Source organism: Chiloscyllium punctatum, chromosome 26 (assembly GCF_047496795.1).
Source record: "Chiloscyllium punctatum isolate Juve2018m chromosome 26, sChiPun1.3, whole genome shotgun sequence".
NCBI classification, from domain to species: domain Eukaryota; kingdom Metazoa; phylum Chordata; class Chondrichthyes; order Orectolobiformes; family Hemiscylliidae; genus Chiloscyllium; species Chiloscyllium punctatum.
In genome coordinates, this window is record NC_092764.1 from 77,010,423 (window position 1) to 77,029,153 (window position 18,731).

At 40.4% G+C, this 18,731-nt stretch overlaps 1 protein-coding gene across 4 annotated transcripts in view; it reads right to left on the reverse strand.

Moving 5' to 3' along the window:
* LOC140453192 (protein NDRG4) overlaps positions 1 to 18,731 on the reverse strand; it is a 231,680-nt gene that overhangs the window by 160,407 nt on the left and 52,542 nt on the right. Inside the window, exon 1 of one of the 4 annotated variants that reach the window (XM_072547697.1) lies at positions 8,660 to 8,683. The exons of 2 other annotated variants lie outside the window; for them this stretch is intronic. Coding sequence is in view for 1 of the 2 variants with exons in the window: in XM_072547694.1 (XP_072403795.1) it covers positions 7,358 to 7,400 (43 nt within the window). In the remaining variant the exon portion in view is untranslated. Of the gene's footprint in view, positions 1 to 7,357; positions 7,442 to 8,659; positions 8,684 to 18,731 lie in introns of those variants that run through there. One more of the 4 variants, XM_072547694.1, reaches the window with a different exon arrangement.

The window sequence follows — 18,731 nt, forward strand, 5'->3', positions numbered from 1 at the left end:
AAGGAGCAGGAGAATCAATGTTTTGGGCATAAGCCCTTCAACAGGGTAGTAAAACCTTCCACAGTGACACCAAGGATCACAGACAAAAAGGATTAATATAAACTACTGTGGTCATAACCAACTGAAATTCAACATGCTACATCTGACAGTGACCAGCCATAGGAATTGAAATAAATCATTGTTTACAGGTAGCCTAAACTCATTAAACAGGTTTCCATGTTCTTTTGGCCTTACAGATTTAGAAAAATGTTATTTTAAAGGGTAAGCTTGTGTTGCTTCCCAAAATTTAGCAATATAAGTTTTGTTGTACCATTTCCATATTGGTTACATGGTGCAGAGAAAACCAAAAGACTGGCACACAAATTTGTCCATTGACCTGCAATTAACTGAAATATAAATGGGTTGATACAATTGTGCTAGTCATGACAAATTTTGTCAATCCCAGCTGCATAAAGAACCACTTATACCATGTGAAACTCATCTGAACCATGGTCCAAGATTACTACAGACCCATTTCAAGACTAGTCAGGTTTGCTCACTGAGCTGGAAGGTTCATTTTTAGTCATCTAAACACCCACAAACGAAGCTGCATTAAAACATTATTTCATAAAGCCACCACAAACTGCAGCACAGAGGAACTACACAGAGCAGAGGAAAATCACCTACAGAGTGTATTCAAAAAGAATGTGTACCCAATGAACACAGTCCGCCGATTTCTCAGCAACAAACCCAAACAAGCAGACAAAATGTGTCCAGAAACTTAGTCACTCTCCCCTACATCAAAGACATCTCGGAAATGACTGCCAGTCTGCTCAGACCCCTTGGCATCATGGTAGTCTACAAACCCATCAACACGCTAAAACAGCAGTTAATGAACTTGAAAGACCCTATACAGACAACAAGCAAAACTAATGTCACTTACAAAATACCTTGCAAGAACTGTAACAAATGCTACATTGGACAAACAGGCAGAAACCTAACCACCAGGATACATGAACATCAACTAGCCACAAAAGACATGACCCACTCTCACTAGTATCTTTGCATATCGATGAGGAAGGACACCACTTCAACTGGGACAGCACCTCCATCCTAGGAGGAGCCAAACAGAAACACACATGAGAATTCCTAGAAGCATGGCATTCCAACTGGAACTCTATCAATAAACACATTGACTTGGATCCCATTTACCACCCCCTGAGAAAAAGAACCAGAAATGACATCACCAACCCAAGGAAACCCAAACATATAACTAGAAAGCGGGCTAGACCACCAGTGCTTCATCCAGAGGCTCACTGAAGATGTTACCCAGTATGGTGATGAAACGTCTGAAAACGAACCTTCCAGTTCAGTGAGTAAACCTATATCCAGAACTATAGTCAAGGCTATACATTCATGATAAATTGCCACATTTCCTCAGGTCAAATATGCCAAGAATACTACCACTATCCTAATCATTGTTATGTTAAATGCGACCCTTAGTTTGTCCCACAGCATATCATGTCAAGCCATTAGGCCTTAATATGTCAGCAAGCTGTTCTAAGATATATCAGGAAATGGGAATCCAGAATATTATTCATCCACATTCCAACACTCTGACAGTATGCATTGTAAGCAATAATCAAGAAATGTAAGGCAACTCAACAATATTTCAGGATCATCTTAAACTTGCTATATCTCAAGGTGAAGACCTGCCTTCACCTACAACTCACGTTTGGCTGACATTTCTGTACTATTGTTCCATCTAATACTAAAGCCACATGGTTTTTTGGTGAGAGGGGGAGGGGGGGGGAAGAGAGAGAGAGAGAGAGAGAGAGACGCAGTGGTTAGACCCTTGGGTGACTGTCAGAATGGGTTTTTCCAAGTTTCCTCACACAGTCCAAAGAGGTACAATTTACGTGGATTGCCCATAGTGTCCAGGGATGTGCTGGAATGCAGGGCTACAGGGATTGGGTGGGATGTTTTTCAGAGGGTCAGTGTGCACTCAATGGGCTGAATGACCTACTTCCACACTGTAGGGATTCTATAATTCAAAGAAAAAGTTGACAATTACCTCAGCTTCACCAAGAGACAATAACACTAACATTTGGATACATGGAAAGTTAATGAGTAAATGTGCTCAACTAGATTGTACGTCATTGTTCTGAACAACAGTCATCTAAGATGGAACAGAAAACACACCAATATAAATATTAAGCTATGATGACAACACAGATACTAAAAATATTGTATTAACTTCCATTTATGTAATAATTAAGGCCTCTGTCAATGGAAGAAAAAAAAACAGGTGAAGTGTGCATACATTGGTGTGATTTCAACATGTCTTCTCTAGCAGCAGTAACACTTCGATCAGAAATGTGGCACTCCAGGTTACACTTGCCTTAGAGTTTCACATCTTAACTAGAACCGAAGGGGTGCTGAAAAAGTGTACCACATATTCAGGAAAAATGTACAAGAGAAAACCGGGGCGAGGGGGAAATAAACCATAAAGACAGTTCTCACACTTCCTAGTGACCAAATTTAGGACACTGAAGCAATAAATAAAGGAGGTGTATCAAAGCCCCAGGTAAATGTCTCATTAACCAATAACTCCAAAAACATTCCTTTAATCTAAATAATGTTCTTGCACAACTGAGCTAAACCTTGAGACCTATGTCAATATTAAAAGATTAAACACATTCAGACAGCAGCCAACGAAAGCTGCAATAACTGAACATTTAAAATACTTTCTAAGCAAGCTGATCAGATGTTATTATATATCTCCAGAACAGATGGTATTTGAATCCAGGTCTCCTAGCTCAGAATACGTATCCATGTAACGCTGTTTATATACAGAAACAAATACGACAAATCTCTCTCCATAAATTAATACTTCATGTACATTTGAACAAACTACCTACTTTGGTTACTTTTTGGGTGATGCTGCCACCCTGCACTGTCCAATTTTGAAATGTAAAAGGACACGTATAAACAAAGATGATGTCAGTGGGCAGCAGTGCAATATTAGTTTATGTACTTGATTTTGTAATGATTCCTTTCTTGTAACTGAATGGGGATAGGTATTTTTAGGTAAAAAATATCAAATATGAAATTTATTGCAGAACAACTGCTACTGGTTACACAGCTGGTCCCTGCTGAATGAACAGTAACTCGACAGTGATATGCAATAAACAAGCTTTATCTTGATAGATAAGTAGTAAATCCATAAAATTAAATTCAAAGCTTTCCTGTTGATTAGTGAATGCCATTCATTTGCATAATGAATATATCTTAATCTGGAGTATAATGGCTAAATGCTAGTGCATAATCATTCATTTAATGCATTGTCTATGAGAAAATAACATTGCACTGCTTAATTATTCAATAAGCAAACGTTCATCTTACTGATGTAACAACAATTACATGTGAGTCTTAGCCTGCAGAATAAACAGCAATGCCACAGTTAAATAGTGCATAACACTCACCTTGCAAAATAAACAGTTCAGTGAGTAATTCTTGTCCTGTTTAATAAATAACATCTTTACAGAATTATAGAGTCAGTAATCCTTACCTTGCAGTTACAAAACAAACAGCATGATTTTATTTAACAGTTCCCTGACCTTTTTGTGCAGGCAGAGTTAATGAGGACAGGAGGAGAGCAGGAATAATTAGATAGCCCTTTCAGAGCTGGTGCAAGCATGATGGGTCAGAAGGTCCCTTCTCTGTTGTATGAATCTATGAAATGAATCACTTAAAGCAAAAGGAAATTAAGTGAAAAATGATCCCTGAATAAGTAACCTCTGGATGTTTCTTTCTTTGGGCTATGTTCAGATTAAGTAGATGCTTCTTCAAGCAGTTGCTTGAAAACACCTAGTCTCATAGTTTGAATATTTTCAATCCTCTCCCATGAGCGTTCCAGCTGTAATTCACAACTCAATAGTGTCAACCAACTTCTTTGGCAGAATGTTTTCTTTCAGCAGATATCGGAGAGAAATACAGAGTAACAATTTAATGCCTTCCCCCACACCTCCCAAATGTGAAAAACTGAAGAGACTGGAGCTCTGTTTTCCAGACAAAGGATACTGATGAATGACCTCATTAATAACTTAGAAATTCTGAAAGCATAGAGATAAATCCAAACAAATAGGGGCTATAAATATCACGGTCACTAATAACCCCAACAATGAATTCAGGGAAACGTGTTTATCTAGTGACTGGATAGAATTTGGAACATACCACAATAAGATGTGGTTGAGATGAATTACAAAGGCATTTTGGGGGAATATTGTGAAAAGAATAAAAGGGTATGTTGATGAAATAAGGCAGAATGTGGACAAAATACATTGGTATAATCATTTTGGCCTAAAATAGTCTATGCTGTAAATTCCATGCAATTCCCAGAGTAATAAATTGCACTATGCAATGATAGAAGCATGTTTATATCCAGGATTCTCCATACTGAGGGGCACTCAGAAGAGGAGAAAGTCATTCAGCCCTGCTTGTTAATTCATTGAATTACAGAATCCCTTTGGTAGAAACAGGCTATTCAGCACATCAAGTCCATACTGACCCTCCAGCATGCCACCAACACCCATCCGATCCCTGTAACCCTGCATTTCTCATAACTAATCCGCTTTAGGCAATTGTCTGTGTGGAGTTTGCGCATTATCTCAGTTGGTTTCCTCCGGGTGCTCTGGTTTCCTCACACGGTCCAAAGATGTGCAAGTTAAGTGGATTGGCCATGCTAAATTGCCAATAGTGACTAGGGATGTGCTAGTTAGGTGGATTAGATTAGATTACTTACAGTGTGGAAACAGGCCCTTCGACCCAGCAAGTCCACACTGACCTTCCGAAGAGACCCATTCTCCTACATTTACCCCTTCACAATTCCCCTACATTTACCCACTACAATTCCCCATAGTATTAGGTGAAGGGGTAAATGTAGGGGAATGGGTCTCTTCAGAAAGTTAGTGTGGACTTGCTGGGCCGAAGGGCCTGTTTCCACACTAAGTAATCTAATCTCATCTAATCTAATCCACCTAACCAGCACATCCCTAGTCACTATTGGCAATTTAGCATGGCCAATCCACTTAACTTGCACATCTTTGGACCGTGTGAGGAAATCGGAGCATCTGGATGAAGCCCATGCAGATACAGGGGTGGGAAAAATATGCAAACTCCCCACAGACGGTCTCCAGATGCTGGAATCGACTCAGCTCCTTGGTGCCGAGAGGCCACAGTCTTAACCACTGGACCACCATTCTCCCCTTTTTTAAGCTTTTTGTTAGCCAAAAAGGGATCAATCGCAGTTCCAAAATTTTCTAATTTTTGCTGTTGCGGCTTAGTGTCAACACATTAATTCGTGTCAACATCAACCTTAAATTAGGGGGATTTTTGAATGGTGTATTTTTGTTCAAGAGGAACCAATTTTAGGGCATTCACATTCATTTTAGGCAGCACCCTTATAGCAAACAACAAAAAATTCATGCTATACAACAAATAGTGACTATTCCAAAGAAGTTAACAATTGTCGGAAGAAAGGTACTATAGTAAAAATATTATTTATTTATCCCACTGTCTGAGTTGCAATTGCATTCTTAATCCCACATTCTGAAGACCACTTTATAAATACAATGAACCTGTCAGTCCAGTATTAGTCCAAAAAAAAAGGACTGCAAGTTCAGTCATAATCTTATAAACATTCACTGTCCTGGCCCCAGCATGTAAAATTATCAATACACTCATTATCAATCTCTAATATACTATTTCAGCATAGGACTTTAACAAACTCCCATGATGCCAACTCCACAGGAAGAAATTATTCCTGATCTATAAATCACACATCTCTTTGCTGCCAAATTTCATTCAACCATCTTGAGCAGAAGGCTGGGAACTGGTCATCAAGCTTCCCTCTCAATTGCATATGATGTTCACACCAGGGAGAGTCAGACAGGGGGATAAATTGCTTAAAAGGCAGGGACCCCTAACCTCAATTTTAAAAGGGGATAGTGTTCGAACTCACACTATATACTATACAAAGTTTGTCAATGCTCACATCAATACCTCTCCATTAACACCATTGTAAGATAGAACTGATCTGAAAACAAAACACAAACACTAAAAACAACTCGCATTGATTATATTCTCCAACAGATAGTAGGAAGTTTGTTCAAAACAACAACTTAACATCTGAACTTACATGATAAAACTATTAGAATTTTGCCCTATAGGTTACCATTTCACTTGAACCCTGTTGATGAGATTTCAAACCATAACTTACTCTTGCATTCAGGTGAACTAAAAATAAAGCATTTTCACCAACGACTAACTTACTCTCTGTAAATAAAAACCGAAAGAACTGTGGATGCTGTATATCAGAGACAAAAATAGAAATTGCTGGAAAAGCTCAGCAGGTCTGACAGCATCTGTGGAGAGAAATCAGAGTTAATATGTCAGGTCAAGTGACCCTTCCTCAAAAACCCAGTTATTCACTGCCCTATACTTAAACCAGTCTTCCAAACCACAGCCTGGTATCACCAAATTAATACTCAATTGTGCGTTTGAATAAAAAATCTTGACACTTCATTGGTGACGTCCTGCATTCAGGGTCTTGGTCTTCCAACTAAGTTTCACAGCCTTTTTATTCAAGAAAGCTGCAGTCTTGCTTATACACCAGCATGTTAGTACATATAAATTACACATGCAAATAGGCCCTTCAGTCCAGATAGTCCATGTTAATATTTACTCACTCCTTCAAATGATCAAATAATTCCTTTTCGCATCTCTTCCTTTCCCTTCAGCCAACTATTCAATCTACTATCTTGAATTTTAACATAATTTCCTCCTCAGCTAATAACCTGGAAATGAATTCCACAGCCTCACATTGAAAATTTTAAGCCCCAGATCTCATTCTTAAATGAGAAATCAAAGGCCTTTTATTCTTGACCCCACGATGAATGAAAACAGCCTATGTTCAAAGCTCAGCATTTATTTCAGTATTGTCTAAACTGTCCATTGTTCCAATGAAAAAAGGAGCCACTTCTTATATATCCTCATAAATTCTACAGTATCCATTTTATTCCCTGAAGTTGCAATATCCTTCCAACAGTGAGAAGCAGAAACAAAACTCAGTATTCAACTGCATTCTTACTTAATTTTTAATTTTTGTTTATTTCTAACTTACAAGATGAAACCTCCAATTCAATGAGCCTTTTCTCTTTTTTTTTAAAGAAAGCCTTGTCAACCCCAAGTTATCTCTTTAATATCTTTCCTCATTTCCATTCACTTCATTTCCATGCTCTGTGCTCTGTTTGAATCATTGCCATAAGATGCATTTTAGTCACGTTCATTGAAGTTCTTTGCTTTGCTAATTCCTCACCTTTAGAAATGGGTCTTTTGTCTCTTCTTTCCAGAATGATCATTTGCTGTTTAGATTTTCATGCTGCACGATCTTGTTGCCTGATTCACTCTGTCACTGTGCTGGATTGGTCATGTTTCCTTCTGTTAGGTTTATTATTGAGTTTATATCACTTCCTACTTCCTCTCTGACTGCATTCCACACTTCAGCATTTGTAATCAAGCTGTAAAAGGAATCCTGCTCCATTTTCACTGCCATCCCTGTTTTGAACCTGTCAGCATCTCTTTCCAACCACAACTTGTACTTGACATTAGGCATTCACTTCAGAATATTTTGGCTAGAGGTTCTGCATTCTCTCCTCAAAAGAAAAGGATAACCTACACATTGGTGGTGTGGGGAGAGGGGCAGGGTGGTCAAAGAGTTAGCACTAACAAAATGAACTTGAAAGTAAAACTTTTCAACAAAATAAAAGGGAAATTAGAACACAATGTCATAAGCACTCACTCTTAACTCCAAACTTACTTTTCTGAAGATCTGGAAACAGAATAAAAAGATTAAAATGGTCTTATGATTGTCCACTTGACCCACTTCTGTCCTATCAGTTTTGGTCCTAATGTGACAGCCAATGCGTACTGGTGTCAACTACTCTATGTGTGCACACACCAGGTTCAGAGGGACAACACGGTGATGCAGGAAGTGAAATTAAATGTAAATATTTATGGCAAATATAATCTGTAATGGGAAGTGTAGTGGCGTATCTTATGTGCTGCATTGAAAGAAACAAATCTATCCTGAACTCCATGCAATGTCGAACGTGAACTATTTGTAATGGACTTTTACAAATTTTATTACTGAAGTTTTTTTGGGGGAAAAAAAAGTTCCTGTTCTAGTCCATTAACCGCAGTTTATCCCCACCAATTAATGTTCAATGCCTGAGCATGTGGGACCAAAGCTCTGTCAATTTCATGTTCTTAATAGACAGGGCCCTTCAACTAAAGTTACACAACTCTGATATCTGAAAGAATATCTAACAAAAAGTCTTTTACACACACACCACCTTGAACTTAAATTGGATTAAGCTTTAGAAATCTGACTCAGAACAAAGAAGGAAGGTAGACTTTAGGACCAGGTAGTCACCCAGAAACAGAAGCACTTCAAACCTGATGTTTGCACGAACTGTTTACGTGAAGTTATTAAATACGTAAATCTTCCTACTACTGAACGCGCCCAGAATTTAAAAAGAACGAGTCGGCAACAACGAGCAGCTTTAGTTAATCAACTGATACGGAAGTTTGAGATCCTAAGTCTGCTGCAAATAGATACCTTAGTTTCGCAGGAATTTCTGCCTACTTCGGCCCACTTGCCCGGGTTGGAATCCCGGTTCCAGGCAGACTTTTGAGGAATGGAGATCGTGCCCGGGTTGCTGTTTTCACGGCTGTCGGAGTCAGTCAGTGAAAAGAGGCTCTCGGTCTCTCACTCTGGGGGCAGCTCTGCATCACTGACCACTGTATGAGAGAAACAAGAAGACATCCATCCTTACAGAATCACTGGCAGATATTGGTGATGTTCGGATCCCGTCTCCAGTAGAGACCAAGTGTCTCCACTTAACAGCAAAACATTCACAACCACTCAATTCAGCGGTACTCAAATAACAGTCATTCTGAAGAATTGAATTAGCTGATATGTTGTTTATACTCAAACATAAATGACAAAATAGGTGCAAGCAAATCCAGATAACTCATTAACTGGATGGGTTTCGAGTAAGTTAAAATCGTATACAAATACATGGTAACTGCAGATATACCAGACTCTAACTTAGGTATGGACTAATCCCAAGATTCTCTAAGTTTCTCGTGTAGTGTTGCAGTCTTCTTCCAGGGTGATTTGGAGATGCCGGTGTTGGACTGGGGTGTACAAAGTTAAAAATCACACAACACCAGGTTATAGTCCAACAGGTTTAATTAGAAGCACACTAGGTTTCGGAGCGACACTCCTTCATCAGGTGACAATCACCTGATGAAGGAGCGTCTCTCGGAAAGCTAGTGCTTCCAATTAAACCTGTTGGACTATAACCTGGTGTTGTGTGATTTTTAACCTTCTTCCAGAGCGTTAAACTCTGCCCATTCTGTGATGTTCAGTTCTATGCTGTAATCAAAAAAATGCTCAAGGGTTCTGATGTCCTTACACAGCAGGTTATAACCTGGGTGTTGTGTTCCTGACCCCACATTAAAAATTCAGCTCCTCATAGTCACATCAGGGAACTAAAAGGAAGAGGGAGAAACTGCCAAATGAAGAAACAGCCAAAATTGTTCAAATTTCACTAAATTTAGAATTTGTGCCTTTGGATTGAAAAATAGTAGTTTCACTTACAATTTAAGAGTGGGAAACAGAAAATAGGCAACAAAAAGCTTGTATATTAAAATCAATTGTGGTGAAATTGCTGGAATAGAACATAGAATATAGAAAAGTACAGCACAGCATAGGACCTTCGATCCATGGTGTTGTGCCGAGGATTAATCCTAACCTAAAATAAAATCCACCTAACCTACGCTCTTCTCGTTTCACTGCTGTCCACGTGCATGTTCAGCAGTCGCTTAAATGTCCATAATGACTCTGCTTCCATCACTACCACTGGCAACGCATTCCATGCGCTTATAATTCTCTGCATAAAGAACCTACCACTGATATCTCCTCTATACCTTTCTCATAACACCATAAAACTAAGACCCCTCGTGGCAATCAATCCTGCCCTGGGGAAAAGTCACTGGCTATCGACTCTATCTATGCCTCTCATTACCTTGTACACCTCGACCCAAGACACCTCTCTTCTTCCTTCTCCCCAGAGAAAAGTCCAAGCTTAGTCAACCTCTCTTTGTAAGACAAACCCTCCAGTCCAGGCAGCATCCTGGTAAACCTCCTTTGCACCCTCTCCAAAGCCTCGACAGCTTTCCTAAAATAGGGCGACCAGAACTGGACACAATATTCCAAGTGTGATCTCACCGGGGTTTTGTAGAGCTGCAGCAAAACCTTGCAGTTCTTAAACGTGATCCCCCTGTTAATGAAAGCCAAAACACCATATGCTTTCTTAACAACCCTATCCATTTGGGTGGCAACTTTGACAGATCTATGCACTTGAACACAAGATCCCACTGTTCCTCCACACTGCCAAGAATCATGACTTTAATCCTATATTCAGCATTCAAATTCGACCTTTCAATATGCATCACTTCGCATTTATCCAGGTTGAACTCCATTTGCCATTTCTCAGCCCAGCTCTGCATACAGCCTGCGCTACAGCCTGCAATAGCTCTCGATACTATCAATGGCACCTCCAACCTTTGCGTCATTGGCAAAACTACTAACCCAATCTATTATATTATTTATTATCAGAGACAGTTTGGGGAAAATGGTTTTCAAATGAGCGGTAGACCCCAGAGATTTTGGATTGGAGCAGTTCTCTTACAGGGTGACATGATTGGAATGGAGAAGTCTGTGGCTTATTTTCTAAGAAGTTGAATCAACATCAAAGAAGATATTCTACTATAGAAAAAGAAGCATTAGCAGTGTTGATAGCTCTTCAACTCTTCTGTTGTTTAACGTGGAAACTATAAAATGTTAGCTTTTACTGATCACAATCCATTACGTTTTATTGAGAAGTTTGAAACTAAAACTGTAAAACTGTTTAGCTACCACTTAAGTTTTCCATTAGAACCATTCCTGTGTCTCATGCTTGCCATTCGCCATATACATTTACTCAGACACAACAAATAACAGGCTAAACAATAGGATAGCCAGGGATTAGAAACCTTGCAGTTCTTTCTTCTGTATAGTGCATAGATGTGTATGTAATGGTCTTTCTCTTTAAAGTCCTCACATCAATGAGTCCTGCAGTCCCCTGACTCAGAGTTTGAAATAAGAATCATTTAACTTCAATCTGAGTGTATTCAAGGTCATTTTCTTACCCTTTGCACACTTTAAATTTTCCAGCACAATAGAAAGTGATAGTGAGCACTCTTTGGTTTATAGCTTCTTCCTCAATGTGTTAGGGATCCGCCAAATATCCAGATGCCTTTTTTTTGGTAGTTCTTCTCATGAATCCTATCGGATTCAGCTAACTGCAGTTCCCCAATCAGCCCAACTTGACCCTGTCTGCACATGCCCATCTTTCCCCACCCCAGCCTCTTGCATATGAAGTGACTATACCAAGCTTTACCCGTACACTATCATGCTCACCCTCTACACCTTGAAGCCAGAATGCTTCTGATTCTGGTTGAATCCCCTGCTCCTTCATGATCCTCTTCTTATCCATGCTTTTCCATTTCCCCACCAATGCATACTTCACAATTGTTATCCTCCCTCCCCTTGCCTGCATCCTCCAGTTCCAAGCATTGCTTGTTGAATCTCCTTCATATTCAGCAACTCCCTTGTTCCCTAATCCCCGTCCCCTGATTTTCTGTTGGTGCATCCAAAACAGACTGACTGTGGCCCATCCCCTTGACTAACCTAACTAGATAGCCAGATAACAAGTACCTGGACGCCTAACATCTGCACATCTCCTCAATATTGTTAGCCCCTACTCCCAGACTGGCATGAAAACACCTGACTAGATGTCTGGCTATGACCAATCTCCTGATTGATTAGGGGATAGCTGCCATTGACTTACTGTCCTACTGATGAGTGCCTCCATGAACATCACTGAGGGCACTCCGTTAAGATTTTGCGACATGGTTGTTTGCTTATTGCACATGCAAGTGCATCTGCCACATAAGCTGCTGGCACAAGGTACAGAGTTAAGGTTGACGAAATACAGTTTCTTACAACAAGATGACTGAGGACTACTGACCAACAAGGTAAGTTGTCTGATTATGACTGCACAACTGGCAAAGCAAAGCAAGGCATAGATGCTGCGAGCATGCAAATAGGCCCTAAGTGAGTAAGCGAGCAGCCCTGAGAGGCGGCCTGGTCCAATCATTCAGCTGGGTCCCTGTCCATGTTCGCAAAGTGTCCTTGCTGCAGAGTTTCAATGCTAGTTTCAAATGAACCCTGTATGAGATGTTTGTACTTCCAGAATACCCTGCCAGTGTGTTGGACAGTGCAGGTGCCAATAGCAGTTATGACAGGGTGAAAATGCTAAATGCTCCCCTCTTTTTCTGAATCTTTCTCAAGAATTACAGGTATCTGTGCTCCTTACATTACTGTCTTTTGGTTTTAGTCACTCCACCACTGGAGGCCCTCCATAAACTTCACTACCGCTCTTCCCTTCTTTAAGAAATCACTTAAAACCTATCTCTTTAACCAAGATCTGCCCTTCTGTCTCCTGAAATAACTCAAATTTTGTTTGAAATCATATCTGGGCAGTACCATGGACTGTTTCACGAAGATAAGGCAGTAGATAATTGCAAGCTGTTACTGCTGTTGGTGAGCCACTGTTTCAAATCCTTTAGCATATATTTAGCAACAACAAAAATAATTCTGTAACTTTCTGAAAGAGTTGTGAAAGCATGGAATGCGTTGCCAGCAGCAGTTGTGGAAGCGAGGTCATTGGGGATATGTAAGAGTTTGCTGGACATTCATATGGTCACAGAAATTTGAGGGTTCGTACATTAGGTTTACTTTACATGAGGATCAATGGTCGGCACTACATCGTGGGCTGAAGGGCCTGTTCTGTGCTGTACTGTTCTATGTTCTATGAGTGCGGATCTTGATAGTATAAGCATTCACTGAGATTTGAATGATAATTGCTGAGTGAATAGAAAACGTCACACTGATACAATAGGAGATGATCATCTGACATCAGAAAATGTGCCTTTACTGGACAAGAGTACTTCCCAGTGAAAAATTAAGACCCTCACTTAGAAAGAAGACAAAATATTTCAAATTTACAGCCTCATTTCTCCAGAAACAAGGCATTTGAGCAATGTTGACAACTGATACCATAATTGTAACAAATAGCTGAAATTGAGCAACAATATAAAGGTTCACCATATCTTTCAGTAAATTACTACTTATTTCTTGTCAAAAAATCCACTAAATATCAAGATGTCTTTACTGACAGAAATAAAATCAGTTCTCCAAACCATTAAAAGGAGCAAGGAAGATTGGATCGTATTCTTTCATACTTTTACTAATAAAACTCTACTTCAGTTTTAAATTTTTAATCACACTTAGCTTGAGGAATAGTTCCAAATTTCCACCATGCATGGATCCATTCCACTTGTCTGATCCACCATTGGAGGAAATAACTATTCTACCTATTCTATTAAGTTCTTAAATCATAGTCAAAACATCAATTAGTTCATATTCTTAACTTTCTATAATCAAGCAAATATAGACTTCGTTAATCCAAACTTTCTTCATAATTTAACTCCTTTATCCCCTTATATAAAATAATCAGAGGGTTAGATAGGGTGGATAGTGAGAGCCTTTTTCCTCGGATGGTGATGGTTAGCATGAGGGGACATTGCTTTAAATTGAGAGGTTATGGATATAGGACAGATGTCAGAGGTAGTTTCTTTACTCAGAGAGTAGTAGGGGTGTGGAATGCACTACCTGCAACAATAGTAGACTCACCAACTTTTGGGGCATTTAAATGATCATTGGCTAGGCATATGGACGAGAATGGAATAGTGTAGGTTAGATGGGCTTCAGATTGGTTCCACAGGCTGTTGCAACATTGAGGGCCGAAGGGCCTGTACTGCGCTGTAATGTTCTATGTTCTAGTATTATTCTTTTGAGTCTGTGCTGCATCCTTTCAAGGCCAATGTATTCTTCTTGTGGTGTTGTGCTCAGAAGAGAATGCAATCCTTCAAATATGATGCAACCAATGTTTAAATAATTGATACACAACTTTAATATTTTGCATTGGCTTATCTGAGATGAAGCCTTTTATATTTTGTAATCCCTTACACTAGCTTTTAATGCTCTCCCACAGCTGCTTATCATTTTTTAAAAAACTGATCCCTTTTTCTTGGGTATAGAGTAGGGGCTATGTTGATTCTATGCGACAGCGAATCCTCAAATGGAGAAAAATAATAATAACAATGAATTATGTAACTCAGTGTCTGCATCCAGACCAAGTAGCAGAGTGATATCCTTGATAGGACAATATCTAGCGTACACTGTAGAAATTGGAATCACTGCAAAAGCAAATCAGGAAAAATATCAATCCCGCAAGACAGATGCCATGCTTCACAGGAGCATTAAACAAAATTAGACAGGGACCCACACAAAAAGATATAAGGATATGTAATCAACATTTGTCAAAAAGGTAGGTTTAAAGGAGAGTGTTAAGGAAGGGGATGATAGGAAGGCAGAGAGGTGAGGGAAAGAATTCAGCTAAAGGCAGTTGAGGGCATGGCCACCAATGGTGCAGTAATAAAAATCAAGTGATTGCCATAAATCAGAATTGAAGGAGTGTAGAAATAGCATTGAATCTGATCTTGGAAGAAACTACAGAGATCGAGAGAGAAGAAGCCATGGAGAAATTTGATAACAGCTATACCATTCTGGGAGGACAAAGTGAGGACTGCAGATGCTGGAGATCAGAGCTGAAAATGTGTTGATGGAAAAGCGCAGCAGGTCAGGCAGCATCCAAGGAACAGGAGAATCGACGTTTCGGGCATCAGCCCTTCTTCAGGAATGAGGAAAGTGTGTCCAGCAGGCTAAGATAAAAGGTAGGGAGGAGGGACTTGTGGGAGGGGTGTTGGGAATGCGATAGGTGGAGGGAGGTCAAGGTGAGAGTGATAGGCTGGAGTGGGGTGGGGGCAGAGAGGTCAGGAAGAAGATTGAAGATTAAGAAGGCGGTGCTGAGTTCGAGGGATTTGACTGAGACAAGGTGGGGGGAGGGGAAATGAGGAAACTGGAGAAATCTGAGTTCATCCCTTGTGATTGGAGGGTTCCCAGGCGGAAGATGAGGCGCTCTTCCTCCAACCGTCGTGTTGCCATGGTCTGGCGATGGAGGAGTCCAAGGACCTGCATGTCCTTGGTTGAGTGGGAGGGGGAGTTGAAGTGTTGGGCTACGGGGTGGTTGGGTTGCTTGGTCCGGGTGTCCCAGAGGTGTTCTCTGAAATGTTCCGCAAGTAGGCGGCCTGTCTCCCCAATATAGAGGAGGCCACATCGGGTGCAGCGGATGCAATAGATGATGTGTGTGGAGGTGCAGGTGAATTTGTGGTGGATATGGAAGTGTCCCTTGGGGCCTTGGAGGGGGGTAAGGGGGGAGGTGTGGGCGCAAGTTTTGCATTTCTTGCGGTTGCAGGGGAAGGTGCCAGGAGTGGAGGTTGGGTTGATGGGGGGTGTGGACCTGACGAGGGAGTCACGGAGGGAGTGGTCTTTTTGGAACGCTGATAGGGGAGGGGAGGGAAATATGTCCCTGGTGGTGGGGTCCGTTTGGAGGTGGCGGAAATGACGGTGGATGATACGTTGGACATGGAGGTTGGTGGGGTGGTCGGTGAGGACCAGTGGGGTTCTGTCCTGGTGGCTGTTGGAGGGGCGGGGCTCAAGGGCGGAGGAGCGGGAAGTGGAAGAGATGCGGTGGAGGGCATCGTCGACTACGTCTGGGGGGAAATTGCGGTCCTTGAAGAAGGAGGCCATCTGGGTGGTACGGTTTTGGAACTGGTCCTCCTGGGAGCAGATGCGGCGGAGACAAAGGAATTGGGAATATGGGATGGCATTTTTACAGGGGGCAGGTTGGGAGGAGGTGTAGTCTAGGTAGCTCTGGGAGTCGGTCGGTTTATAGTAAATGTCCGTGTCGATTCGGTCACCCGAGATGGAAATGGAAAGGTCTAGGAAGGGGAGGGAGGAGTCTGAGACGGTCCATTCTGGGACCCAATGTAGGTCAGAGAGCACAGGGATATTAACAAATAGGATTTGGTGCAATAAAGTCAATGGGAACATTTATAAAACCTATTCTTTTACCCACACCCCACTCACCCTCACCCCCTTCGTGACACTTTCGTGAATCTCCTGAGAAGAACTCATCTCTGTCAATGTTTTTGCCTGGTTTCAAAACAGGGACCTTTTGAATGTCAGACAAATGTGATAACCAGTACACTACCGAAATACAGCATACTTCCTCTCTTTCTTATCTCAACAAATACCAGTTGCAACTGCGGCAAATATTTAAATTGGCTTAACCTTGGAACTGTGTGGTGGGAACATTGCTCAGTTGTGTGTGATAGCACTTCTAGGTGTAAAATAGAAAAATAAAACCCAGAATTGTTCCTCTTCCAATTCCATATTGATTTACCCTCCTTCTTACCATACCTTTCCCTCACCTTTGGTGTTATTGCAATGCCCCTGATGGGCTTGCACGAGAAATGATTATTAATTGGAAACTGATGATTTAGTAGCTGTGGATACTGATAAAAAAAATGGTGATATGGTAAACGAAAAGATGTTCAGTAATACGTGGATATAAAAGAAAAATGAAACTATGGTGGGCCTTGGGATTGTTATCAGTGGGGATGGAGACTTTCTCATCCACTTTTAAAAATTCACTTTTGGGTGTCACTGGCTGACCAGCCTTTATTGCCTGACCCTTGTATCACAAATTGTGATGTATACAACACTGAGAGAAGTGTAGTTAATGACCCTTAATAAAAGGATTGTGCAGCGGTAGCGTTAGAATGAGTGGTGACCCTTTCAAACTAAGGTAGCAAAGATCAAATGGTGCTACTTAACCTTCTGGACTGCAGAAGATGATTGACCTTCTTCCTGCTGAGCATTCTGCTTTACCTGGGACTCAGCATTGACACATGTTTCTATTGGGGTCCATGTGAGCTTGGTCTCGTGATATCACGTCCAATGGTCACTTGCAGGAAAAAGGTCTGCCATTCCCTCTACCACCTCATTCACCAACACCTCCAGGTTCCTGTCCACAAAGAGGAGATTTCCTTTCCTTTGGACCATGAGTTCAGTAGTATCAATTAAGGACCACAGTATGAGAGCCATTTCCTGGATTTCAGCATCTGAAGTATTGTGCAGCTGGATTTTAAATATATATCAGTGGCATGAAAGCCAGAAGATCTAGCAGTGAAAAGTAGTTTTCTGGCTAAGCAATTTGCCAAAAGAAGCAAGATCTTAGTTACATAATCTATAAAGTGAACAATGGAAAATTGCATGAGAGAAATCAGTCTGTGCCAATAACAGCCTGGACATCATAAATCTCACTCATCAAAACAACTTAACAACAAATAAGAAAATTCTGTACCTTTCATGCAATACATGCACAGATATTAACAGCAATAATGAATTGCTATTGCCTAATAACAGTATGTGCTTAGCAGGTAACTTGGACACTTTATCTTTGTGTTTTTTAATTTTGTGGGCTGCTATGAAAAAGAACTGTTTTAAATCCAGTATTTAAAAGATTGCTGGGTGATAACAAAAAATTGGTTGATCTATGGACTAGTTATTAGTGAGCAATAACAAAAGCCTTATGCTTGCCAATAACTATGTGACTGGTTCTCAGGTAACAAGGTAGTGAGAAGTATTTTCATCACCACCTGTTCAAAATCTCTCTATTCTCTGCAGTCAAAATCCAATAAACCTTAAGAAATATAGTTCTGTGACTTAACTATAAATCAGAGACCTTGGAACCAGCCACCCTTGGAACCAGCCACCCTTGGAAACCAGAGAAGCATCAAAGAAAGATGACTGAAATCAATGTTTTGAGCAACGTGAGAATTATAAAAATCATCTCAAAAACCCGTGAATAAGAACAGAAGTGCCCCCCAGTTCCTCTGCTCACAAGCCTAGACTTTGGGAAAAATGAACATGAAAGTCCTGGCTTATTTTTAGCCCTAAAACAGTGTTTCTAAAAAAAAAATGCAGATTTGATCATGATCACTTTGTTGACTGTGGGAGTTTGCTGTGCATCAAATGGCGTCCACTTTTCCTAAATTACATTCGTGATTTTACTTTCAATAAAGTAAATCACTACATAATGCACGTACCCACAAAATGATCTGTGAGTGCAGTTTTTCTGTGAGCTTAGTAAAGTGACTTATTTTTCACTGAGAATGCTCACATAAGGAAATGTTATAAAAACTGAAAGAGAAACTCATGTCTATTCATACCATTGAGATCATTTTTCACATTGTTAAAAATCACACAACACCAGGTTATACTCCAACAGGTTTAATTGGAAGCACTAGTTTTCAAAACGCTCCTTCTCCATCAGGTAGTTGTGAAACAGGACCATAAGACACAATTTATAGCAAAAGATTACAATGATACCATGATACATTGAACAAACCTAGATTGTTAAGTCTTTCATCTCTTGAGAATAGATTTGCTGGTTTGGGGTTTTCAATATGTAAATCCCAGAATTTCTTTTAAAATCACATTCTCAAGATAATTTAAGGTTTTATATCAAAAGGTGACATCTCAGCTCAGA